We start from the raw sequence: 25243 nt of genomic DNA, 5'->3' as shown, positions 1-25243 counted from the left end.
TGTAGAGCTATGCGCATGTGTCTCTCCTCTTTTGGCACGACCATGGCTCTGCTGCGCACTGGACTATGAGCAGGATGTTAGTGCGGCCACACAGCTCATCACGTTCACGTCGAGTTTCCAGGAGACTTGCTTCCCTCGGCTCTGGAAACTCACACTAGTTCAAAGAAGACCTGCTGTTCATATTGACTGTTCAAAAGATACATTCGAGGGACAAATTCTGTCGGCAGATACCATCTCATACCGTCGTATTACATCAAAACCGTGGATCTCCACATTGTGGTCACCTGAACGAACGTCCCGTCTACCAGTCCAGCGACTGACATCATCTACCGAAATACTTATCTCTACTCCTACCTCTCCATTCAATTTTCAGATGCATATTCATGTCATCATCCAGACTGTCGTTCTCTACTGCATCTCCTTCCACCCCAAACCCACGCGCCCCGACACCATCACATGACAGCACAACGACAACGCCGTCCCTCCTTCCCTGCACTCCCATCAAACGCCATATCCGGATACACGCTCATAACCTGTTCCTTATAGTCCTCGACCTCCCTCTTCATCTTCTCCCTGCCAAAGCTATCCGTCGACCCTAACGTCGTCGCCTCACTCAGCGTAGCTGCCCGGAACTGCTTCACTTGGTCGCGCTCCCGCGCATCCCCGCGTTTCTCGCGCCGCACTTCGAGATTATCGAGCGAACCCCAGGGCGGCTGGCGAGGGCCGGCTTGGGACTCAGCGCCGCGCGGGGGGGAAGGCAGCGGGGGCGGGAGCGACGCGAGACCGCGGTACTGCGCTTTGGAGGTGCTCAGACGCGGATTATAGTTTGGGTTGTGCGCTTTGCCGAGCCCGGATGAGAAGTTCATGCGTGATGAGGGGCGTTGGCCGAACGCGTATTTGTGTGGGAAGTCCTTGGGTGTTGTGCGTCGGGAGGCGTGTGTCTTGGTGTCGCTCTCGGTGGCGTTGCTGGCGCCTAGTACGCTGTCGTAGGAGCGGTATTGGCGCAGGGAAGACGGAGTCTGGGTTTCGGAGGAAAAGCTCTTGCTCTGCCGTAGGCTCCGCTCGAGGATGATACTGTGGCAGTCGGGTGACGAGCTTCGCGAGGATATAGTCATGTCGTCTGCGAAGGTGACTGTACGCCTGGATGCTTTGGATTGAGGTCTTTCATGGCCAGCCGTTGCGTTCGCAAGGTTGCTATCATGGTGGGGAGGTGTGGTCGGTCTTTGAGAGGAGTTGGTGCCGGCTAGAGGCAGCGCCTTCAGCGGTCCTTGCTGGTGCACCGATTTCCTCCTGATCTCTCCCCGACTAAAGTTTACAGTGACTTTGCCCACGACCTGCTGACTAGTCACGGCATCTTTAAGGTTGCCCGGCGGCGGCGGCGGAGGCTGTGACGGTGGAGGCAAAGGGGGTAGAGGATGATAGTTCATCCTTCCATATCTCTTCTGTCGCAAGGGTGTTCGAGCGGTGATGACTTGAGCCGTCGGTTTTGGGAGAGTGTTTGCTTGCTGTACCTGTGACAGTGATGGTGTACGGTTACGCGACATGGAATCAACCGTCCCTTTCAAGGGGCTGCCGCGTGGTGTCAGAGACTGTGATACCTTGTGATATCGATTTGGCGACACTGTGCTTCCTCGTCGAGGGGTTCGGTAGGCTGGAACATCTTGTTTACTGCTCGTTCCGTCTGCTATGAGCCCTGCGACAGGCGCGATGATTTGTTGAACAGCCGCATCAGGAGTGCTGGTTGACACGCTTGAAATGGTCGCTCTGCGAGTAGTGATGCGAGCAGTATATGTAGGTGCTTTGGTGATCTGGGCAGGTTGAAAAGGCTCTGAGTGTGTAGGAGGTGTCGTAAAAATGTCGGGGCTATGAGGCCTTGAAGATGATACCGTCTCACAGTATGCTTGATACGGCGGTGTTGCTTCCGTCATAGGCCCAACCGATTCTTTCTCGCCTTGGATCTTGATGCGAGCTTTGATCCTAATGCAGTGTCGTCTATTATCGGTATCAAGCGTAGTGACCAGAGCCGGGTGAGTTGTTTCCATTGCAGTCGATCGTTGTCAGCTTGTGAGTGACTGCATAGCTCGAAGCGGGCAACCAGCATGCAGGTCCCGTCCGAAGAAAGTCAATGTTTACAATCCAGCGATTAGTTGTGGTGACGGTTGTTATTGATTTTCGATGGTTCACTCGAGGCTCGCGATGTATGAGATGAGGTCACTTTGGGCACATTCCAACCCAGGAATTCGATTTTCATCGTCGTGGAGATTGACCCGAGCAGCAATGTAGATAACGCTATCAAAAGACCGGGCATTAGATGTTGACAGCGCTGTAGAAGTCGCTAATGCCTTTCCGAAGTCCCTGCTCGAACAGCCACGTGAAGCCGCCTCTATACCCACTCTCTCTCAGTCGTTTGAGCACCCACAACTCCAGCATACCAATTTGATCGCCTTGCGTACCGCAACCCTCGAAGAAGACCATAGCATCCGAGTAACCTACATGCCAGCCATACCTATACTTTTCGTGTTCGTATGTCCCATTCGGATCGACTTGGTTCCAATAGTCCACATGTTGTCGAAACGCTTGTTGCTCACGTTCGTTCTCTTCTGATCTCGCTTTTTGCAAGCGGTTCATTCTATCGTCCGCAGCCAACATTGCTTGTTGAGGAGGCACAATGCTCTTCGCGTCAGTCTGGGCTTTGAATCCCCACTCTCCACCAGGCATCCAGTCCATCTTCCAGGTCCAGAAGAAGCTCCCGCCCGCGCGTTGTTGGTATCGGCGGCTTTGTGCTTCGCCAAATCGTTTCACAAGTTCTTCTTTCGGGACACCGCCGCTCTTGGCCCAAGAGTCCTCGGTCAAGACGCAAGAGTATTCTCCGACGATAGTCTGCACGGCGCCACGGTCGATGACCGAACCTTCTTTGTCATCAAGCTGACTCAGCTTAGTACCAACCTCTTGGATGATCTGCTGGGGAGATTTCTGTTTGTCGGCGTCTGTGAAAGCCCAGTAAAAGTGCGTGTCGATAACGATTGGGGCCTTTGGATGCTCAGAAGCGACGGAGTTTGCTCTTAGCGAGTACTCGACTGCCTTTTCAAGGTTCCATCCGTCCGAAATCACTATAGGAATACTTGGATCAATGGCGGACACGGCAGCGACGGCCTCGTCGTACCACTCATACATACGATGAGATTCCCATTCGGCTTCGTTGACTAGCTGGATACCGGCTATATCAAGCCCACATTTGGCTTCGTGGGCAATGAATTGAGCACAACGTGTACCCAAAGCACGATTGAACTCTGAGTGCCAAAATTCTGCGCGGCCACTGTTTGTGCCAGAATGCTCCTGTGCATTCGCACCGCCTGGGAGTGCATGCAGATCGAGCAAAACACCAATAGAATGCTTGTGGAGACGGTGGATAAGGGTACGGATACTGTTCCAAGCTCCACAATATACTTGAGCGTAGGGTTCGAAAGGCGTACCACGAGTGAAGTCGGAACCGGGCAGGTCATAGTATCCAATCGGCAGGCGGATTGTGGTGCATTGCGCCTCCTTGACTAACCAGCCGATTGCATCATCCGTCACAATACTGGACCAGTGCTGTTCAAACTTGTGTCTAGCGCAGTCTATGCCTTCACGATCGACCCACGCCTTGACTGCCGCAAGCTCACTCGACCCTTCAGCTCCGTCGGGAAATCTAGACGGCTGAAGCCATCTTTCAACCACGTAAACAGAACCCAGATTGGTTCCGTGGTGGTAACGGTATCTTAAGATGTCGAGAGCTGTGGGTTTGTTGTTACAGCCTTGCTGGACAGGAGGAGGGCAGTGATTGGGTGGACTTTGTGTATCGTCATGCTGGTGTTGCTGGTTTGGCACAGACGGAGTGTCTCGCTGTGAGAAATCCTTCCACTCAGCCTTTGCCTTTTGCAGGAAGCCTCTCATGATCGTCGAGGGGTGTGTGAATCCTTCATGGATCGAGTCAGCATGCATGCGCTAATTTCACTATGACAACCGTGTATCTTGCACAAAATTGCAGAGGTAAGTATGGCCGCGCCGAACAATGATGAAGGTGGGACGAGCGGGCAACATGGGCTGGTGAGGAATGCTGGAGTTGAAGACTTGCAGGTGACGTAAACAGGCAAGGTCCCTGTGACCGGCACGAACATCCTAGCGACGGGGCATCTGATGCGGCTCTGCACTTGTTGAGAACATGATCAATGACGCCGAAGCAGGGAGTGAGTAGCACGCATTGGCATTACGAATTAGCAGTCGTGCTGTGTCCACGGTGCGACCTTGCAGCCGAGCAAGGCGTTTTCTACGAGAGGGCTGATGGAGATGTCTCAGCGTCGACAGATAAGAGATGCGGAGTATCAGACCGCAGCGAACGCGCATGTGAGGCCGCAATGACGGTCAGTCCACTGAACGCCAGACGACAGCTGCATCAATGAGTGGTATCGATAAGACGCGCGAGCAAGAACGCGCTGGAGATGAGAGAGGAGAGAGGTGGGGCTCAAGTGGCCAAGGGACCCTGAACGCGACTGGCACCCAATCGCGTCAGGAAGTGATCCAGCATCCATAGTCTCCCAGCCTCAAGACGCGCCTATCCTTCCCTCACAACATTAGATCCCCAATCTTTCCCCAGGCTGTCTCTGATCTTCCACAGGTCAAAGTTGCAGACCGACCATCCAGCGCAGATCGTCAACTGGTGCTCTCTAAGCACCACCTCGGCGCGCGTCATAACCATCCAACGCGTCCTGAGACAGTTCACCGATATCACAACAAAAACAACAACAAGTATTGTATACAATAATGTCTGCTCAGCATAGCCTACCTGGAAGCCCCTCGCGTCGCGTTCTAGGCGATTTGATTCCCAGAGCTATGAATACACCCTCGAAAGCTAAGAACCTCGAGTCGTCCGGACTCACTCGGGCGCAAAGCCCTTTGAAGCAACTCCGAGCCACCAGCCACACTCCGCAGATCTTCGCCAACAAAGAGAACGCCAGCAGCACCGACGCGTTCCCTCAGGGGCGGAAAAGAAGCATTGCCGAAGTAGACGACGCGGAGAAGGTCCCCACTGCGAAAATGGTCGCTTTCGAGCGCGATGGCCCCCAAGACGCGATAGCTCAGCTGACGAGCGCTGCCGTGCAACGTCACACCGTACATGCCCCCACTTACATGCGTTGTCAGCGATACTGACGATCTCAGTCCAACAACCCCGTAGGCCTTGCCGACCCAGGATCTCCCACTGAACGCGCAACTCCCACACCCTCCCCCTCCTCCCCCTCACCACAACCGCAGTCCTTTCCAGACCCGCGATCGCAAATCTTCGCGGATCCGCACTCGCTCACCTTCGCCGACTCGCACTCGCAGCCGTTCCCGGACTCGCAAAAATCCTTCTCCGAGTTCCTCGACTACGGCCTCTGCGCCTCGCAGCAAAGCGAACACGGCATCGCCGTCGCCGCGTCCAAACCCGCGCCCAAGACCCCGACCAGCGCGCCCGCGCCAAAGTCGCGCGCCCAGCTCCTGCGCACCCGCCTGACCTTCGCCAAGTACAAGGTGCGCACAAACCAGGTCTCGAAGCCGACGCGCGACGTGCTGTCCGACTACAACCTGTCCTCGTCGCCCGACGCGCTGCGCACACACGGCTACATGACGTCCGGCGAGCAGCTGGGCGCCGCCGACGCGCCCGCGCCCGCGCCGCGCGTGCCCCATATTACGATTTCGTCGCCGGCGCGCCCCGTGTTCGTCAAGGCGAATCTCGATCCGTTCCGGCCGATTGGCGCGCTGGGGCAGCCGCCGGTGAGCTTCGCGCCGCCGGTGGACCGCAGCGGGGTCGAGTCGCGGGTCGTCGAGGGCTACGATGTGGGCAGCTCGCCGCCGGTGCAGAGCGTGAGTCCTTCGGAGTTGATGGGGTCGGCGCGGGGCGGCGAGAGTAAGCATGCACGGCTGCAGCGGCTGAAGGAGCAGCAGTGGCGGGAGACCAGTGGGACGCAGGGGCGGGAAAGCAGTGGTGCGCAGGGCAATGCGGGGACTGCGGGGAGTGCAGGGAGCGCAGGCAGTGCTGCGAAAGGGTTGATGGAACTGATGAGTGGGAGACGGTAAGGAAATATCAAGAGATTAGTCGGTTAGAAATGCATCCTTATGACTTAGACAGTCAACACGGTTTCACGCGCACTTGTGAGCAGAGCAGGCAGTGACGCATGTATAACGATCGATTGATTATATGGTATCCGTGCTTAGAGAGTGGTCCGAATCATTTCCGAGGTCATGCCATCAGGCAGCCTTATTGACGAAGATGGAACGCGATAATGTCGAGTCGACGGAAGAAGCGATAGATTTCTAGAGCGTGTCAGTACACTGTCTTTGTTTGTCGTTTTGGCGAGGGTCCGGTTACATTTGCCGCAGTTGCAGGCACCCGCAGCGCAGCCGCAATCGGCGCAAGTGCAACCAGCAGTTCCGCAGCCAGGCATGTTGAAGATAGTGTTGTTTGGGGTTGGGTTTGAGTGGGAAAATTGAAGGTGGTTGTAGAGGACGTTTGGAGAAGAAGGCATAGAGGGGCAGTGCGGGGCTTTATATCACGGGCCTAAATCCAGTCCCACATTGAGCGCGAGCAGTGGGCGTAGATCGTTGAGATGTCATCGACTCGGCGTCAAACACGCCGATAACCGCTTTTGCCGTTACAGCATGCCAAGGGTACGGCTACTGAGGCAACGGACAGCGATGGTTTGCCGTTAGGGTTTCGCCTGAAGCCGTGGGTGTGTGGGCTAATGAGCAAGTTTCGTGGGACCGTATGCAGGGTGTCGGGAGCCAGACCGCATTGGGGCATGAGCGCATAGTGAGCAGACTTCGTCTGGGTCATAGAGCGGTACACGTGGTTATTGATGATGTCGCATTAAGATCTTCTTATAGGAGTGTCGTCGAAGGCTGGGATCCAAGGTCTTGCATTTGCGTGGCGTGACGTAGAGGTTGGACTGGTGACATATCAACTTCCCGTCCTAGATCACACCTCTTCTGCCGACATCGTCTAGATCGATAACCTCCTCTTCGATCTCACCCTCCGGTACATGCTTGCCCTTGCTCTTCGCTGTACTCTTCCCGCTGACACTCCCTCTTTTGCCTTTCGTCTCCTTTCCACTACTATCCGCCTCATCTTCATCGCCGAACAAGAATCCCTTTCCTTTCATGCGGCGCTTTTCATCTGAAGCGAAGGTCGAGTGCGCAGTTCCGGAAGCGAAGTTCGAAGAGGCAGAGTCCTCGCCTAGCATCCATGAAAAGTTAGAGGAGGTGAGTTGCGGGCGAGAACGCGGCGCCAGGCGAGCAGGCGTCGTGGTTATGATCGACGATACAGGGGGTGAAGAAGCAGCTTGTGAGCTAATTGGTGAGGGCTTTGGTGATGTCTCTATGGCTGAGAGTGCAGGCGCAGAGACGGTGAGCTCAGCCGTCGGCGGTTCAACAATTGCGGGTAGAGACTCCATCGGCGATGGTGGAGCTAGACTTGCAGTTGCAATCGCTGTCGCTGCTTCATCGGTTGATTCATCGATTTGAAGTGGGATCGAAGAGTCCTCGAGGTAGACTTGGACGAACTGCACCTTCGCGATAGCAAGGCTGAGTGCTTCCATTGCTGCCTTGTTGCTGTTTTCCTCATCCTTTGACCGCTGGCTTTCTGTTTGCTCTCTGTGATGCTCCCACAATTCAGCTACAGCACCTTCCAGCATCTTACCCAGTTCCTTGTTTCTTTTCTCGAGCTCAACAGACCTCTTCGAAGGATTGGCGGAAGTTGTTCGCCCGAGACCAGGCCGTTGACTTGCTGCAGCCACTTCAGGTGCCCGAAATTCTCTTCCTCCAGATCTTGGTGTGGTTTGTCCCGACACTGCACCGTTCTGGTAAGCCTCTACGTTCTTTCGTACCTCACCAACAGCATCTCGAAGTGCTTTCCCAACTCCCCATTGCGACCCCCTTTCGAGGACATTCTTTGCAGCGCCTTGCAATACTGCCTCCAACCCGGCGCCTTGCGGACCTAAGAAACTCTTTGGAGAGCCCACTCTCTGTCTTGTGCGACTCGAAGCGAAGGATAGGGTTGGTGATGGTGCACGTATACTTGCAGGTGATTCAGGTTCAACGGATGGTGCTTGCTTGCCATGACGTGTTATGATCTCAGCGCCACCTTGCGGAGTGAGGTGGTCACGCAGATATAATGCGTCCTTGATGAATGTGTAAGCAGGCGCACTCGGCTCGGGGTATCGCAGCAGTAACGCGAAAGCCTCGTTGGTTTCTGCCGCGACTAGCTCCCAGCGTATCCGTAGCAGCATCGCTATCGAGATCATGTCAACCAATTCTAGTGTCGAATCGATAGCAAACAAGGCATCCCACATATCGAAGACCGAATCGAGATCAAATTCGCGGCCGAAAAGAAGACGGATCCATCTTCTGAGACTTATTAGATCGGTCATGAGTTATGCACGGACAGCTTACAATAGGAAGATCTGTGGAACAATGTCCAGCTTCGTCAGATGAGCGTGGAGCTCAGGATCGGCTCTGGGCAGGTATGTGTCGAAGATCCTTGAGCTTCGAGCAAGCATTGGGGTCTCTTTCGAAGCAGATTTAGGATCAGCAGGCGCAAAGAATGTCTTTGCGGTCTGCATGATGAGGGAGAACAGGGTATGTGTGTCATGTTCCATATAGACAGAGTCGAGCATGTCTGCAAGATTGGAATCGACAGAGGTCTCGGCGCTCACATCCACGGCGTCTCTTTCAACCACCCAGAGTAATGGTGCTAGCACCTCGTGCATGCCTTGTCTGTAGCCAATGCTTGGGTGCATTTTACACCACACAAATAGTATATCCAGCATCATGTTTTGCGTGGCCGGTTGGCGAAAGTAGACATTGTCTGGCATGCATCTTTCGATATCTTGGAAGATCTCGGCACGCAGGGCTTCGTCTGCTCTGAGGGCTGACCATGGGGACTTTCAAGGCTTAGTACAAGTCAACAATCATTGTACTCAGGTAGACGGGCCGAGTTTGGGGTCAGGTACCTCGTCGTTGTCGCTCAAAGGATCGACCGATGATTCGAGCTCATCGGGATGTTCAATCGCGCGCAGGTAGTGTGTGCGCAACGAATCGTAATTCCTGCGTGATTCGGCAAGGTGGTTTGGCCATGACGAACGATCGAGTGTCTTGAAGAGGAGGAAGATCTATCGCAGTCGTGAGCTTGAGGCTAGGATTACCAGATGTTGTCGCATACCTTCCAGCAAACCGAGCGAAGGCCCGTGGTTATCTGCGGTTCTTGGTGCGAAGAGACATGGATCTTGAGATCGGTCAGAGAGTGGAAGTCGTCTAGCCGACGCCAGTGCTTCCTGTCGCATGTTAGAGCAACATGCAGGTACAAAGGCTACATCGTACGCACTCAGCCTCGGCAACAGGTCTCATGGCAACGGCTCTTAATAGGAGGGGTTGTGTGTTGAGGGGCAGTAAGTACCCTGATGGTAGCTTGCGCTTTCGTCATGCTGCCGCGATCTCGCCGTGTGGGGCAGACAACAATCACGCATCACGTGCAATGGCAACCGACAGGATCCATGTCTCGTCCTGTCTGGTCCTCACAGCCGTTATCATAGTTGTGTTGTGGATAATGTTGCTATTGACGATAGACATAGCTTGCATGCTGGCGGGCATTTTATGAAATGGCCAGGCGCGGTCTCTGTTGTGGTACTCTAATTAACGTGTGCACGCTCTCCATCTGCTTTTAGGACGGTTCGCCGAAAACAGAACATACACGAGCCAGTCTGAGCGTAACAATGGCCTACCAATTCTGGGACTGCACGGCGCGCATGCATGAACACTGCATTTTAGGAGGTTTCTCCGCTGTCGCTGGTCTCGTGTCGAGTCGTGAGACCTGCCTTTCCGGCAGTAGACTCGCTCATATAAGTCTCGCTAATAACGTGCATGCAGTCTGAGCCCAACGACATATCACCAAGCATGCCTTCTGCAGAGCTTTGAAAGTTTCGGTGCTCGGCATCAAGACCTTGGCTCTCAAGAATGCAGCTCACGATCAGTCTTGCTGCACTGGCACCGCATTCCGCTGGCCCTCAACGACCAGCTTTTGCATGAGACCAGGGTTCAGAATCTCGCGGCGAAAGCGCTCCTGCTGCAGCAGCTCTAGCGCCCAGAGCGTCGGCCCAGGGTGGCTGCAAACGCATCATCAGTCAGCAAGGCGCTTGATGCGTAGCGGCGACCACGCGATGAACTCACTGCAGGAACTTTGCGTATCGGGGCTCCTTGAAGTACTGCAGATAGGCCAGATAGGCCACGAAGTCGGGCTTCTCGTACAGCTTCTGGGTAGCCAGAAAATTGAGATAGGCGGGATTCGCGAGGCACTGCACAAACTAGGGGCGTGTTAGTCGGGGGCGCGTCAATCGACGGGCCAGGGGCACATGACGTCGGCGGGAAAGGGGACGAACCTCGAGTTCGAGCTCGAAGCGCGTGTAACCACCGGTCCGCGGTACATCCGCAGTCGGCTGGGCCGGGTCCGTCGCCATGGTGAAGTGTGGCCGGCGTGTCTGGGCTGCAGTGTTGCGCACTGTTGAGCACTGGTGTGCGGTCAGGGCAGGGCGCTCAGATCGGCGCTGAGGCTCTTGGGTGAAATGAGATGAGAGATCCAGGGTCCGAGGTGTTCCCCGCAGCCGTGAGTGGCTAGCCTGATGGGGCGCTGAGCGATTCAGCGGTCAGCGTTGCGCCGCAGCGGTGATTGCTGAGGGGCGGTCGTGTACACAGCACGCTGCGCCGGGGAAATTGCAGCGTGTGTGCGTTGCGCGTGTGCGCGACGTGCGTGGCCGGTGGTGAGAGGGCGAGCGCAGGGCGTGCAGTTGCAGTGCGTGCAGTGCAGCGCAGTCGCAGTCGCAGTCGCAGACGTGCAGCCTCGCAGACACAGCGCGGGCACTGGGAACAAGCAACAAGCAACAAGCAGCACGCAGCGCGCACGGCAGACTCAGTGCCCTGCAGGACCCCACAGCGCCGTGCAGCCGGCAGCGCAGGGCCGGCGTGGCCAGCATCGTAGCGACCTGTTTCCACGGGACTGGCGCAGAGCTGGGCCTCTAGCCCTCCGCGTGCAGCTGCTCGTGACCAGCGCGAATCAGCGGCGCTCTAAGAACTGATCCAGCTGGTGAACGGCAGCCACGCTCGCCAGGGACCGGCGAGCTTAATGGCCTCCTGCCTCGAGCCTATAACCCAGAGCCGCGCCCGTTCCGCTCCTCCCTTCCCAAGCTCTTAAGCTGCGCTGCCCTGCGGCCTGCCCTCTGCCCTCTCACGCTGCCCCGTGCCTCCGTGCCTCTGCCTGCCCTGCCTGCCTGCTTGCATCTGCTATCCACTCGGCGCGGCACCCTCCCAGGCACGCCCAAACGCGGCCATTCAAGCGCCCCGCTTGCCATCCTTCCGCGGCCACCAGCGCCCTATTTTCCGGGCGAAACGCGCCAGCATCAGTATCGCAGTCTTACGCCGCCCCTTTTGCATTGGCTGTGCTCCGCTGCGACACCTCGCCGCACTGTGCCTGAGTCGCACCATCCGCCGCAACAGGATTTGCGCTGTGTTTGCGCGTCGCCAGCCCGCCGTCATCTGCAGACGCCCGGCCTCCCGTGTGTGATTGGGCACGCCGCCGCATATTGCAGGGTTCCTCGTCAACGGCAGCAACATGCTTGCGGAACCGTCAATGCCTGGTAGGGCCCCTATTCGCCCGTTTCACCTGTATCGCCGCACTGCGACGTCGGGCGCGCTGATCGAATCGCCAGTCGCTAACCTTATCTGCAGAACGACGCCCGTCGCCCGGGCTCTCGCTCAACCTGTCCTCCAACAACCCCTTCCGCAACAGAGCCTCGTCGCCCGGCTTCCCCTCTCCCGCCAACCAGTCGGACCGCTCGAGTTCCGCCAGCAGGCCCATGTCGCGCAATCCGTTTCTGTCGACCTTCGAGGCCGAGTTCAACAAGGAGGCGCGCCGGACCGACCTCGTCGACATGTCCGCCACCATGAAGGCCTCGCCCAAGAAGGAGACGTTCGTCACGGGATCGGCCGCCGAGGAGCTGTTTGTGCGTGCCCCCGCCCTGCTGCCAGACGCGATGCTGCGTCACCGAGCGGTGCTTGTCTTCGAATATGCCTGCTGACTGTGCCAGAAAAACCTCACAATCGACGAGCCCAGCAGGCGGCGCGAGCCGTCCAGACCCACCCACGGCCGCAGCGACACCGATCCCCGCGGCGGCCACCGCCCCTCGCGCTCCGACGAGGAAGACCGCGACAGGAACCGTGGAGCCCCTCGCGGTCCGCCGCGCCCCCGAGGCCCGCCAGAGCCGCGCCGGCCCATGCAGGGCAGCCCTGACCGCCGCGAGCGTCGCGCACGCAGGAACTCTGACTCGTCCATCATCGACAAGGCAGCACAGGAGAAGGAGGACCGCCGGCGCCGTGAGCGTCGCAGAGAGCGCGAGCGGGAGGAGAAGGACCGCGACGGCAAGTCGAGCAGCACGCGCAAAGTGCGCAAGCCTCAGGGGCTCGACCTGATCGACAAGCTCGACGTCACCGGTATCTACGGACCGAGCATGATCCACCACGACGGGCCCTACGATGCCGTGCAGCCGCACCGCAACCGCAAGAAGGACCAGCGTGCTCCCATGTCCGCGTTCCCCGTCGGCTCTGCCAACAACTCTCTCGGCGGTGCGGGACCCCTGAACACGAAGATCGATCTTGACCGAATCCACGGCCGAGGCGCAGAGGGCTTCACAGACTTCAACAGCGGCAACGAGTGGAAGAAGGCGCCTGCTGTGCCTACGGGCGAGTTCAGCGCCAAGGGCCGGGATGACATTGTCCACGGAGAACAGACACACGGCCTGGGCACTTCCACTTTCCTAGAAGGCGCACCTGCGTCACGCACTGCAGTCGAGCAGGATTTCGAACAGAAGAGGGCCGAGAACAATGGTCTTGGACGTAAGAAGTCTATTGCTCAGCGCTTCCGCGGAATCTCGCAGCCGAGACGTCAATACGGTGACGGGCCTAGGATCCAGTCACCAGAGGCTCGCTACGGCGGCCAGCCCAGCCCGCAGGGTCCATACAGCGCGGGAGCCTTGACCCAGAACAAGACAACAGAGCTGAACCCGTTCTTCGATGAGTACAACAAGGCTTACGACAACAAGGGCGCATCGATTCAGGCAAATGACTCCCGCTACAAGGATGATTCCCCGCCCCGTGCTCCCTTACAGCGTGCAATCACCACAGATAGCACAAACTCTATGGGCGAATCAAAGCCCACTGGGTTCCTCGGCCGCATGAAGAGCATCAAGGGTGGGCGCAGACGGCAGGCTTGAACGACGTCAGACTCTCTGCGGCTCCACGGCGTCGGCGTTCTGCAGCTACTCTCCTAGAATCGCCTCCTCGCATTTTTCACTTTCATTGTCACACATCTTCACAGAAGACATATCTCCTCACATGTGCATCAGGCGTACTGGACATTGAAGTTGGGACAAGGGTCTGGATACTACTCCCGTGTATATTGGTCAATCCTCTGGGCTGCAACAGGCACCCCAAAAAGGGGTTTTAGTTCTTCTTTTTGCGCTATCTAGAGCAAACGTTTAATGCATGAATGAGCGGACAGCAAGCTCGATTCATTGGTGATATTGCGGCGTTGGAATTTGTAGCTCAACCAAGAAGGAATCATTGCATCGCCGCTCCCTGAATCCTGCTTGAATCATGTTGTATCGCTTGCACCTTGTGTCTCCATTGCCCACCTGTCGTCAGCCCAACCCTTGCCCCAGGATTACCCGTCACCACGCAGCCACAATTCGCGCGCGCCGCGCCCTCATTCGCTCGGCAGCGCCCCCGAAGCCTCGGACCTGGTACCTTGCATCCCATCACGCCCTTTGCACAGCCAAGCACCCTTTCTCCTAGGCGCCGATCATTCAATAGCTTCGGCTGCCTCCGAGTCGTCAATCCTCCTCTGCTCCCGTCCCGCGCTGTCGCCATTGCCGCTTTGGGGGCGCTTGGCGCGTTGAGGTTGCTGCGCGCTACCGATTGCTAGCAGCGCGAGCAGCGCCGAGAGAAGAGAAGAGAAGAGAGGAGAAGAGAGGAGAAGAGAGGGATGGACGCCGTGCAGGACGCGGTGGCTGCGCCCGCAGAGCCGCTGCTCGCGTCCTCGCTCGTCGACGCGGCGGCGCTGGGCGACGTCTTTGATAGCCTGGGTTTCTCTGCCGTGTCTGCTACGGCTCGTACTCGTGTTCTGAGAACCGGTACGAGCAGTCTGGACCTCGCGCTTGGTGCTACGCTGCAGAGTGGCAGAGTCGTCGCGCTCAGCAGCGAGATAAGCAGCCAGCGCGACGCCCTAGCGCAGTCGCTGATTGCTGATTGTCTTGTTACTGGACCGGATAGGGGGGTTGCGATTATTGATACGATGGGGAACTTTGATGTGGTCGGGTTGTACACGCGGATGCTAAGGCGTTTGGAAGACGAGCCAAGGAGGGTAGCGGAGATGGGGGAAGAGGTGGAGGGAGAGAGTGAGGCGCAGAGGAGGGAGAGGGTCGCGGCCGCGGCGCTGGATCGTGTGAAGATAATGCGGGTGTTTGACTTTGTGGGCGTGAGAGAGGCGGTGAGCGAGCTGAGGGACGGACTCGAGGGGCGGGCGGAGAAGGGGGATAAAGGCATCACATCAGTGGACAAAGCTGTGCCGGACGAGAAGCCCCCGCCGCAGAAAAGAACAGAGATCGCAGACAGCGAAGACGAAGATGACGACCTCGACACGTCCGGCGACGAAATGCTCTTCGACACGGCACCGCCTCCAAAACCCGCACCCGAAATCGCAGCCATACCCCCGGCCCAAACCAACCCCCCTCCGCGCCTCAACCTCATCCTCATCGACAACCTCGCCCACGTCCTCACCCCCCTCCTCAAAAAAGACTCCGTCTCCGCCACCACCCTCGCCACCACCTTCCTCCCCACCCTCTCACACCTGACACGCACCCACGCCCTGCACACGCTCCTCCTCAACCCCTGCACAACCCCCCGCGCCCCATCACCACCACGACAGGTCGCCCAGTCAGCCCAGCAACAGCAGCAGCACGCCCCTACGCAGACCTACGCGCCCCAGCCCCCACCGCCGCCGTCGGTATTTTCGTCCAGCACTGCAGTGCCGGTGTTGCTAGGCTTGCTGGCGCGCTATGCGGACGCGCATGTCCTGGTGACGAGGGTGCCGAGGGGGAAGATGGATGCAAGGGTGTTTTATGCGGAAGATGGGGGCCGGGAACGGGGGAAGAAGAGGGGGGTTAGGATGGTGGATGTGCTTGAGGTTGTTGCGGATCGGTGGGGGGAGAGAGTGGGTGCTTGGGGGGTGTTTGAGGCGGAGGGGGGGAGTTGAGAGTGTGTGATTATATTCGAGAGGGCTATGATTGAGGGTTGTCGAGGGCGAAGTCCGAATCGCCTACGTTCTTCACCCATCCTCCGAGGCCATGCTCCTGAGTGTCTTTCTTCACCACCCTTCGTGCTTCCAGGGCAGTGTCGTGTTTGATATCACCATACACGACTTTAGTGAGTGCTTCGAGCACCGCCGGCGCCCCGGCAAGGCCGGCAATCTGCACCGCGAGCATCCACGCACTCCTCCTGCAAATTCTACTCGCACCCCTCGGATCGGTTTGTTTCCTACCCTGCAAGACGCCGCCAATGAGCGTTTCCTGCCACAGGGGCGCCCAGACTGCACTGAGGTTACTTGCAACCGCCTTCTCGTTTGCCGCGACACCACGCCGACTCCAGACAAACTCTTTGGCTGTCGGCCTGACCTCGAAGGGCTGCCATCTGTAGCCTCCACGCCAGCTGCGTACAGACTCGTCAGTCAGTCCCCCCAGTCGACCTGTTCGAGAAAACGCTCGGTCACATGCAGCAGGCACATACTGCGACGCTGGCAAAATCAGTGAGTGGATGTACGCATTCCGTGGTGATATCAATGTCGATGTGACCGACGAAAGTATCGAAGTTGCCTGCTTCAATGCAAGCTTGTCAGTGCAAGACTTGCTGAGTGTAGGCGGGGCATCAGGACGGGACGGTTTGCAGCGGACAGCACCGAGGAGGGAGAAGTTGGAGCGGCCCCGCAGTGCGCCTGCACTGTCTGGCAGAGCTTCAGATGTGATGGTCGGCGGCGCACTGGTCCATGGTGTTGCATCGTCTTGAGCGTCCATGGTCAACTCCATGCTAGCATCACCACAGGGTGCTTCAGAGCAGTACATGTGGATTTGCACATCTTCAGCAATGGTGAAACGTTGAGGCTCGTCATCTGTTACTCCGCGCGGACGTTGCTGGAGAATGTCCGAATGCGAATGCGAGAGTGGGTCCGAGATGCGCAAGCATTCCTCCAGCAAGAAGCGGTTGAAGGTGCGGACGGCAACGACCTCAGCGTGCCAATCGTGGAGGACGTTGCCATGTGCGGCAGTGAGCTTGTTCTGCGGCAGGCATTTCATGCCAGTCCTGCGCAGCCGTCAGCGCTGGTTGCAGAGACGCATTGCAGTACGCAATGCAGGACGCAATGGGGGCACAATGGAAGCAGCGTGGAGCACGCAACGCTTTCACACGCTACAGCCAGAAGCAGTCGGCCGAGCGGGGACCCCAGCAGCAGGTGGACCAAATACGGGCGAGACGTACCCTAAGGATACACACTGGAGCTTGCCATCTTGCTAGACGATAAGCATAAGCCACAAGTCTTGTTGGCGGTTGGTGGGGGTTACCCTTGGACAGAACAATGCCGCTGAGCGGCACCCATTCACGAGAGCCGTCGCTGCGCGGGCGCGGCTTGCGCTTGTCCGGCAGCTGCTCAAAGGTCGACAGGACGCAGGCGGCGATGCTGTCTGCGCTGATACTGTCTGCACTGGGTGCCATTGTGTGCGCGACGCCGCGGGCAGCCACGACCGGCTGACGTGTGACGTTGTGGTTGACAGGGCTAGTGGAGCCGACCGGGGTTGCCGGAAAGGGAGGTGGACGCGGCGCTGACCTCGCACCTCCTCCGTTGCAGCTTCCTAGGTTCGCAGTAACTCTATCCATGGCTCCCGTAACCCTGTCGCACACTCAGCGCCGCTTCAGTCGCTGATAAACCCGATCCCCCGCGCCGCTTCCTCTTTCCTTCACCATGCAGGCCTTTGGTGAGCAATGTCAACGCGGCGGCTGCGCACCGTCGCCTTTGCGGCGCACACGCTCACGATCCCAGTGCCCAAGAATCGCCGTGTAAGACAGCTGTGTAGCTGGTGCAAGACTCTGACTGACCTGCGTGCAGCCCAAGTTCGACCTGCACCTGAGGGTGAGCGGCCACAACTTCACCGGCACCACCCGCCGGCACCACCCACCGCCGCTGACATGCCCAGATCGTCGACCTCAACAACGTCCCGCTCACGTCGGGCACGTCGTTCGTGAAATGGCACCTCCCGCTGTCGACGGCCGCCGAGCACCGCGGTAGGACAGACCACTGTCCAATCAGCGAACACAAAGTGCAGTACAACTATGACGCTACGCTGCCCGTCCGCCTCACGGTCGACAAGAACGGGATGCTGCAGGAGAGCTTTATCGACTTCGAGGTCGTCCAGGAGTACGCCAGCTCCGGCAGAGGCGAGCGTATCACGCTGGGCAGCGTCAAACTCAACCTGGCCGAGTACGTGGAGCAGAGCGAGCTCACCGCGGCACTGGGTGAGGATCCAGGCGTGACACGGCGGTACTTGATGCAGGACAGCAAGATCAACAGCACCCTCAAGCTCGGCATCTACATGCGCCAGACCGAGGGCGACAAGAACTTCATTGCGCCCGCCCTGAAGACAGCCCAGGGGTTCAGTGGTATTGCCGGCATTATGGCTGGCGAGCAGGCAGAGCTCGAGGAGAGCGGCGCTGCACCGTCACTCACGAGCAAGTCGAGGGACGCGAGCGAGCTGCAAGACATGTATCGGCGCACCCTCGCAGCATACTGGTCTGCGCAGCCGGGCGAGCTCAAGGCGGACGAGTGCATAGAGGACATCTTCGCCGGTGGCGACGGCTGGGGCGACCGTGCAAAGCCATACTCCCCACAGCGCGGCGCTATTCGTTTCACAACAGTCGCCACAGGCGACAGCAGCGCGTCTGTGAGTGGAGATGAGCGGCTAGGAGACCGGCGGATGATGCGCAAGTCGCAGGATACATTGCGCGCCGGAAGTGCATACTCGGGCTCGCCTAAGAAGCACGTCCGCGGCAGGGGGAGTTTGGAGCAGCAGGCGCATCACATGAAGGCTGAGGCGGAGCGCAAACGGCACCGTCCTCACCACGAAGTCGATGAGTTTGAGCTGCGGCACGATCTGTGCAGCTGGAAGCGGCCTATATAAAATATGTTCACAATAATGCAAAGATATTCGACGCTTGCCTTGCGATCAGACCCGATTGCGATGACGCGCCTGGCACGTGAAGTCGCGCGTGTGCAGCGGCAGAATTATTCACGGTAGGCGGTCAACGAAAGTTCACATCTGCAGCACTCGCGTCGAATCTCCATCGTCATTGTACGCTGCCGGCTTTGGCCTTCCGTTCCTTATGCTTGCGCCCCGTGCTTCCAGTGCATTTGTGTGCCTCCGATGTGAGCTCAAGTTCGCGCGGCCCCGAACATCAGCGCTTCCGCGTCAATCCTCGCATGCCAGCTTTTCGTCCTCCACACGTCGCCACGATGGCGCAGATGAGCCCCAGCAGCTCCCTCCGAGCGAGCCTCCCGCCGAAGACATTGCTGCGAAACGGGCTACTTGGATCACCAAGGAGTATATGCGGAAGGGCAAGATCGTCAAGCACAGAAAAGCCAAGTTGGGCATGAAGCGCATGGATGAAGATGCCGATGTGCTGGTCCTGAACGAGGCCCCCGTGCGCGAGGAAACCACTGAGGAGCCTGAAGTCCTCGAACCAATCTCAGTCCCAGACTTTCGCTCTTCGCTCCAGCAGGATAGCACGCCAGCCACTCAGGAAGACGTCGAGAAGCAGCTCGAGAGCTTGCGTCCTGCCCGCGGCAGCCGAGACGAGCCGCAGTATGTTACGACTGCTGGTTTCGTACAGCTGGTGGCCGCCTTGACCAAGGGTTTCACTACACAACAGCTTTCAGGCTACTACTCGACTACAAAGAGCATCAAAAAGAACGCCGTATACAAGGCTGTGCAGGCTACTGTGCAGGCGACGAAACGGAGCGAGTGGCATCCAACTACAACAGACATCAAGAAACGGCTACCAGGCGTCGAAACTGTCACCGGAAAGAAGCAAAAGCCCAAGAGCATACGCAAAGCAACACTGGTGGACAAGATCCTTCGAGATGTGTGGAATCTCGAACTACTTGAGGAGCTCGAGGCCCCTGGGGAGCTTGAGCTCCGGCTGAAGGAGTGGCAGCTCAAACTTCTTCAAGTTGGAGGTACGTATCCGCGCCGGCAAATACTGAATATGTATTGATCTTATGGCAGGTAACAGCAGCGCCCTCGCTCGGATTGCCCGCATCAGGAACGCCAAGGTTGAGATACACTGGCCCACCAACATTCTTCGTATCACGGCAGACAAGAACACGGCCGAGTATACTGCGGATGATGTCGAAGCAGCCCTCAGCAAGTCGCGCACGAAAACTCTCTCTCTGAACACCTGGATCGGGCTGTTGGATGAGCGCAAAATCTCTACCAGCAGCGATGTGCTCGCTTCTCTCTCGGTAGATCTTGTATCCTCTCTCACATCCACGCACATCGCTGCGGCCAGTGATCGCACGGTATGTTCGGCGAGCCCATGATTCTGATGTCTACTCACGCATATAGTTACACATCTACGGGCTGGATGAGGCCTCCGTTGCAGAGGCGAAAAGGACACTCGTTAGACTCTTGCCCTTCAAGGATTCTGCACCACGCACGATTGATACCCAGAAGTTGGACGCAGCAAAGCGCGAGAGCTATCTGCTGCCAGTCTTCCACGAACCGATGTCACTTGAATACAAGCACCGAAACCTCAGCCTGGGTCGTTGGGTGCTGCCAGTCACCCGCTCAGTCGAGCCTGGAGAACAGCAATTGCCCTCGGATCCCGAGCAGAACTTGCATAGCATTGTCAATCGGACAGTATCTCTCATGATGCCACCGGCCGACGATGGTTTCGCAGGAGACGAATCGAACCCGCGAAATAGACAGACTGGATACTGGGCTCTCGAGCCGGAGTTCAAGGCCTCTGCTGAGTTTGGCCAAGCTCTATTCCCTCTTCAGATGACCAGCCCAAATAAGGTTGTCGAAGCCATCAAGGATTCTTCGCGCACACCATTCCAGCCTGCCATTCCGGGCCTTGGAAGTCTGCTCGCTGCTTCCGACTTCCAGAATCTGTCGCGCACAGAAACACCCGCTCTTCTGTACGACTTCCTTCCAGCACCTGAGCAGACAAACATCAAAGGTGCGATTGGACCAGACTTCCCCAAGCTGTTTATACAGGTGCGCACAGGCCGCAACGGCAACAGACCCTCTATTCATAAGCTCAGTCTTGGTTTCAAAGAGCGTATACACGACGTGTTACTGCCTGACCAAGCGGCTGATATCCGCTTCTTTCGATATGGGCGCCTGCGATTCAGCAGTAGGAGCCATCATGACAAGCACGTCGACACCTGGTTTGGAGCAGTGCGTCAGAACATTGAGAGTGGCGGGCGTCTTACGGCACCGTCAATAATTATCGAAATCCCGAAGTGGACCATTCCTGGCTTTCCTACCGACGCGATTGGCATGCTGCCTGTCAAATACCTCTTCTCTGGCATCCAATTCCGACAGAGCGTCACAGGTAGACTGCTGGGCACACAGGTCTCATATAGCACCGTACAGTCTGGCAAGCTGGGTGCCAAGGGTGGCGTGTTGAGTGCTTACACCGTGAAACAAAACGACGAAGATGTCGAGGCGCACATCCGCGATTTCGCGACGAAATGTGTGCAGATGGTAGACTACATCACCCAGGCAAGTGCCCAAACACAGCCTCTAAGACAGACCGTCCTTCCCAGGAACGACCACAGCGCGAGAAAGCAGCGCCGAGCTGCAGAGCGAGAAGGCCAGGCCGAAACACTGAGCCAGGCACAAGACTATCCTAGCGAAGCAGAGCAGCAGTCGGCGCCCGATGACGACCTCGCCCTCGCCGAAGACATCGCCGTAGACGACGCTGAAGACGTCGACGACCTCACCACCCTCGACGAAGAACAGTCCGACCTCTCCCACCAACAGGACGACGCCCGCCTCGCATCCAGACTCGACGACGACGCGCCTCCACTCCCCGAGGAAGACCCCGCTCTCGACGACGCCTTCGACGACGCCGACGAGGACCGCAGAGCCGGCATCATCAAAGCCCAGGAAGAAGAGGCCAACGCGCTCCTGGACGATTTGTTCGGCGACGAGCCCGCGAAGGAGCCGCTTGACGAGGGAAGCGATGATGGCGCGAAGGAGAGCGCGAAGTTGTAGATTTTTCGCCGGGGGGGTTGGCATAGATGGGGTTCGGCATTGCGTGGCGTTGGTGGCAGACGTTGTATATCATAATGTAAGATTACGTGTCCTCGCGGTTGTACATCTGCAGTGTTGTTGAGCGCGTGTTAGCCTTCCGTGGTGAATGTGCGCTGCTATTTTACTCTGCGTTCATAATCATACCCCCCCCCCCCCCCTTCTTTAGGTTTTATCGGACTGCATACGCTTGAAAGGAGTTATTCAGTGGGGTCTGTGTGGCTTATTGGCTACGATAATGGTGGTTTGGGGCCTACAAGAGTAATAGGGGGCTGGTCGGACGTGCCTGGGTGCAGTTTGATCCACCCGTGCACGCATCTTCCAGCAAGTAGAAATCCAGACTATGGACATAGAATATAGGTAGTAGGAGTTAGTAAAACACCGGTCCTCTCCTCACGCCTATCCCGAACCTCGTGTAGCACTATGGGTCGTTCGTCACAGCTGCTCTCTGAGTTTAGATGCTCCTAATGTCTTGATTTTTTCGTTGTTTCAAGTTACCTGACGATAATCTTGTGCGGCTTGCCTTTGCGGATCGTTTGTCTCTCTAAATGACTCTGGTACATTCTTGTACATTACATGTGGCCATCTACTGACTGTATGACCTCTATAGACATAGGTCCAACGGGGTCTTGTCAAGACACGCAATACTGCGTTGCAGTCTCTAGCCAAGTCTTCGCAGAGACAGGATTTGTCCCAGTGCTGCAGCGTTGATGTTTTGACGTCAAGATCGGGGCGAACGCAGATCTTAAATGTTCGAGATGGCCAACAGAAACGACGAGGAGCTGTGGGTACGAATCGACTATGTCAAAAGGGATGATTGTGCTTCAATACTGTACAGGGTTACGGAGATCAGTCGCGATGTTCCGTTGCACATTCACTGGAAACTCTGCCTTGTCACACCCAGGAATGTTAGACTCCAAAGTTGACGAATGTTGCTCTCCGTCGGCACATAAGTCCCCAGTGGGGTAGCTTGGAAGCCATTGTCGTACCTCCAACTCCAGACCTCGCTACTAAGTTGATTCTCGTTGGCTTCGATGAGGTCCCAGAGGCGGTTGTACGCATCCAGTACCTTCGCATACACGACATCATCGCTACAGAAGTCTTTCATCTTCGTTAGTTCAGTCGACTTCCAGCACGACATCAGCACTTACCAAGAGTGTTTTCGCCAACGCACCGTCCAAGTTGTCGCGCGAGACCGGCACCCATCATTGCTAACTGCCAGCCCCAGACCACGGTTCCATGGTAGTCTTTGCGCGCGAAGCCTTCAGAGAAACTGGCGTTGCCGGCGTACGCAGGGTTCGCAACGAACAAGCCCACGTCGCTGGCCAGTCCCACCGGAAATGGATGCAGGATGTGATCAGCAGTTTGATTGAGGTACGCACTAAGCTGCGCCTGGTCTGTCGTATTGAGAAAGAAGTGCCTGAAGCAATCATCCGTGTTCATAACTGGCACAACGCTCGACCCGGGCGCAGCGGCGTTGCCATCGAGAGCGACACCGAAGTACGTAACGTCCGCGGTGATATTCGCGGCGTTGGCCGGCACACTCAGATTGCCCTCTGCAACATAGCTTTCGACCAGCGCGACGGCCTCGGACTGCGGCACCGTCACCACGAAGAAGGGCAGCGTCGCGTCTTCCCACACCTGTGCGTACTGGTCGGCGATCGCGGCCCACTCGGGGCGGTTGGCGAAGTAGCCTGCGCGGCTCAGCGTGGCGATGGCGCGGAGGCCCGCGGGGACCAGAGCGGTGTTGACATCGTAGGGAATGCGGCCTCCACCCAGACCGTTGCTGGAGTCGCGCCATTCGCCGACGACTTCGTCTTCGCGGATGTGAATAAGGTTCTCCTTGATCTGGCCGCCTGGAGCTGCAAATGCGGCTGTGGCGTTCAGGATCTTCTGAATGGTGATCTCGGCTAGAGTCTCGTAGGTCAGGCCGTCGTTCTCGACCAGGAAAGTAGCGGTGGTGTTGAAGAAGGCGCTGGAGCGCATGCGGCCAGTTTCCGTTTCGACGAAGTAGTTCTGCATGGCGATGGGAAGGAGGTAATCGGTGTCGACCATCTTGTAATCGCAGCGCGGTTCGGTGGATGAGATGTTGTCTTTGAGGTTGAGATAGGTGGCGTAGTCGCCAATGACCTCTTCGTGACAGACAGTTCCATCGGTTCGGTTGATGCGTTCTAGTACCGCCCCAATTACGGCCTCAATGGCCCCATTTTCACCCTCACTCAGCACTGATTGCATCAATAGCATAGAGATCATGCTGTCTCGGCCGAAATAGGTGTTGAAGCGCCATGTGCCAGCCAGAAGCTTGTTTTCGTAGGACAAGAAAGACAACGACGTTGTTTGGTCAGGTTGCTGCTGGATCAGATCTACTGACTGCGTTTTTAGAACTTCTGTCTGGTTGAGCTGCTCGAGATGAGGGTAATTGAACGAGGCGTTGACTGGACATTGTTAGGTGGTACCGAGGTGGTGATGTGATCAGTGTGATGAGTTCTTACATTGGTATGTACCTGAACCAAACAATAGATGGTTGTTGACCGGATCAATGCTCACTGGCTGAGCGGCATCGATTGGAGTGAAGGCTAGTACCGTTGTTGTGACATTGTCGAACCAGGTCCGGCTGATCGAGGCGCCGTCATTGTCCGATGGTGAGAAACGGAGACCACCCTGTACACCAGGATCGAGTAAAGCCGGTCCTTCAGCATAGTCACGGATCGTGCGAACACTACCAAGAATAGATAGTGTCAGATTTGCCGGGACGTTGAAGTTGAGAGCGCCGGAAACACCGACTCGCGGACTGCTGCCCTCCACTGGAGCGTAAATTGGATCTAATGTCTCGCTTGTTGATGTTGAGTTCTCCAGAGTTGGTGTCAGTGAACCTTTTACTCCATCAGAAGGCTCGAAGTACACAACAAGCCCACTGTTTCCGGCAGGCCAAGCTACAAGCAAACGCGGACCGATGACACTGAGGTTGCTATCTGATAGCGGACTTGTGACGACAACATGGGAGCTGGAGTGACAGTCGAAGTAGATGTAATTGCTGTATGGTGGATCTGGCAGGTAAAGCCTCGATGCTGGCTCGCTGCAGTCTTGAGCAGCGCAAATTGCACCGAGCAGCGCCACAAGAAAACAGAGAGAGCGAAACATGTTTGAGATGTCGCAGACAGGACCTTGAAAGCAGGTCGGAAAAGCCTACTTCATATACCCCACATATCTGTTGTGCTATAGCACTAAGAGGCACGTCATAGCTTGCTCGAGTGAAGGTGGGCAGCCGGCCGGCCTCTCTTCTCACGCCGACTCGAACCATCCACGCCCCGTCGATCCCCATGGGGTGTCACGATGCTAGCCTAAAAGTTTTTTGGGTCGGTATGGAGTAGGGCTCCATGGAGCAGGTGTGGTTGGTGAGGAGCATGATCGACCTCATCCGATGACCAGCCGAGTCGCACTTTCCCTCGTTCAGACTAGCAGCATGCACTTCGGAGACAGCGTCATGTCCACGTTCTGGAGCACCAAGGTTAGTACAGTACACAACATAAACCCGTTTGGCCGTTCCCTGACCTGGTCACCCGCGCCAGTCAGCGTGCCTGTCGAACCGCGCATGCAGTCAGTTTAAAGTTCATCCAACAGCTGCTCGGTCTTGTGTTGGCTGCACATCAGTCACTACTTGAACAACAGCGCAACGGCCTGTCCGTGTTTTAGTATTTATACCGACAACTGGCTCATGAGAACTGGTGTTTCGCTGGCAGGCCGCTGGCATGTGCTGTGCAGAACCAGCG

The 25243-nt window shown here is 57.1% G+C and overlaps 11 protein-coding genes across 11 annotated transcripts; 5 read left to right on the top strand and 6 right to left on the bottom strand.

Moving 5' to 3' along the window:
- Positions 1–171: 171 nt before the first annotated feature.
- On the bottom strand, positions 172–2175 carry C7974DRAFT_174519 (uncharacterized protein). The gene has a single exon (XM_046136219.1). It carries the CDS (start codon positions 2040–2042, stop codon positions 453–455), a length of 1590 nt encoding a protein of 529 aa, XP_045998338.1. The 5' UTR covers positions 2043–2175; the 3' UTR covers positions 172–452.
- A 132-nt stretch (positions 2176–2307) lies between these two features.
- Positions 2308–3933, bottom strand: C7974DRAFT_309622 (glycoside hydrolase superfamily; the record flags this gene model as incomplete). The annotated part of the gene is made up of 1 exon (XM_046138229.1): positions 2308–3933. The coding sequence occupies one exon, from the start codon at positions 3931–3933 to the stop codon at positions 2308–2310; it is 1626 nt and encodes a 541-aa protein (XP_045998337.1).
- A 687-nt stretch (positions 3934–4620) lies between these two features.
- Positions 4621–6160, top strand: C7974DRAFT_174377 (uncharacterized protein). The gene is made up of 2 exons (XM_046136216.1): positions 4621–5148; positions 5197–6160. The coding sequence occupies exons 1-2, from the start codon at positions 4801–4803 to the stop codon at positions 6091–6093; spliced, it is 1245 nt and encodes a 414-aa protein (XP_045998336.1). The 5' UTR covers positions 4621–4800; the 3' UTR covers positions 6094–6160.
- An 807-nt stretch (positions 6161–6967) lies between these two features.
- On the bottom strand, positions 6968–9754 carry C7974DRAFT_174455 (rab-GTPase-TBC domain-containing protein). Its single transcript, XM_046136218.1, has 5 exons — positions 9395–9754; positions 9233–9344; positions 9024–9182; positions 8464–8954; positions 6968–8418 (listed from the first exon to the last, which is right to left on the bottom strand). Exons 1-5 carry the CDS (start codon positions 9415–9417, stop codon positions 6987–6989), a joined length of 2217 nt encoding a protein of 738 aa, XP_045998335.1. The 5' UTR covers positions 9418–9754; the 3' UTR covers positions 6968–6986.
- C7974DRAFT_393004 (mediator of RNA polymerase II transcription subunit 31) lies at positions 9604–10905 on the bottom strand. The gene is made up of 3 exons (XM_046141736.1): positions 10446–10905; positions 10237–10370; positions 9604–10172 (listed from the first exon to the last, which is right to left on the bottom strand). The coding sequence occupies exons 1-3, from the start codon at positions 10521–10523 to the stop codon at positions 10037–10039; spliced, it is 348 nt and encodes a 115-aa protein (XP_045998334.1). The 5' UTR covers positions 10524–10905; the 3' UTR covers positions 9604–10036.
- Positions 10906–11228: 323 nt separating this feature from the next.
- On the top strand, positions 11229–13796 carry C7974DRAFT_334749 (Pal1 cell morphology protein-domain-containing protein). Its single transcript, XM_046139165.1, has 3 exons — positions 11229–11696; positions 11788–12062; positions 12147–13796. The coding sequence occupies exons 1-3, from the start codon at positions 11672–11674 to the stop codon at positions 13326–13328; spliced, it is 1482 nt and encodes a 493-aa protein (XP_045998333.1). The 5' UTR covers positions 11229–11671; the 3' UTR covers positions 13329–13796.
- An 89-nt stretch (positions 13797–13885) lies between these two features.
- On the top strand, positions 13886–15380 carry C7974DRAFT_174317 (uncharacterized protein). The gene has a single exon (XM_046136215.1). It carries the CDS (start codon positions 14099–14101, stop codon positions 15365–15367), a length of 1269 nt encoding a protein of 422 aa, XP_045998332.1. The 5' UTR covers positions 13886–14098; the 3' UTR covers positions 15368–15380.
- Positions 15380–16941, bottom strand: C7974DRAFT_174314 (tRNA-specific adenosine deaminase). The gene is made up of 3 exons (XM_046136214.1): positions 16725–16941; positions 16642–16673; positions 15380–16467 (listed from the first exon to the last, which is right to left on the bottom strand). Exon 3 carries the CDS (start codon positions 16458–16460, stop codon positions 15393–15395), a length of 1068 nt encoding a protein of 355 aa, XP_045998331.1. The 5' UTR covers positions 16461–16467; positions 16642–16673; positions 16725–16941; the 3' UTR covers positions 15380–15392.
- A 17-nt stretch (positions 16942–16958) lies between these two features.
- On the top strand, positions 16959–18495 carry C7974DRAFT_392997 (N-terminal C2 in EEIG1 and EHBP1 proteins-domain-containing protein). Its single transcript, XM_046141735.1, has 3 exons — positions 16959–17217; positions 17267–17290; positions 17355–18495. Exons 1-3 carry the CDS (start codon positions 17143–17145, stop codon positions 18333–18335), a joined length of 1080 nt encoding a protein of 359 aa, XP_045998330.1. The 5' UTR covers positions 16959–17142; the 3' UTR covers positions 18336–18495.
- C7974DRAFT_174288 (mitochondrial inner-membrane-bound regulator-domain-containing protein) lies at positions 18441–21627 on the top strand. The gene is made up of 3 exons (XM_046136212.1): positions 18441–19390; positions 19440–19732; positions 19779–21627. Exons 1-3 carry the CDS (start codon positions 18538–18540, stop codon positions 21435–21437), a joined length of 2805 nt encoding a protein of 934 aa, XP_045998329.1. The 5' UTR covers positions 18441–18537; the 3' UTR covers positions 21438–21627.
- A 720-nt stretch (positions 21628–22347) lies between these two features.
- On the bottom strand, positions 22348–24614 carry C7974DRAFT_433531 (uncharacterized protein; the record flags this gene model as incomplete). Its single annotated transcript, XM_046144925.1, has 3 exons — positions 22348–22574; positions 22625–23908; positions 23966–24614. The coding sequence occupies 3 exons, from the start codon at positions 24612–24614 to the stop codon at positions 22348–22350; spliced, it is 2160 nt and encodes a 719-aa protein (XP_045998328.1).
- Between the last annotated feature and the right edge of the window lie 629 nt (positions 24615–25243).

This window comes from Boeremia exigua, assembly GCF_020726555.1.
Source record: "Boeremia exigua strain MPI-SDFR-AT-0100 chromosome Unknown C7974scaffold_5, whole genome shotgun sequence".
Taxonomy (NCBI): Eukaryota; Fungi; Ascomycota; class Dothideomycetes; order Pleosporales; family Didymellaceae; genus Boeremia; species Boeremia exigua.
This window is presented reverse-complemented; position numbering and strand designations above follow the sequence as displayed.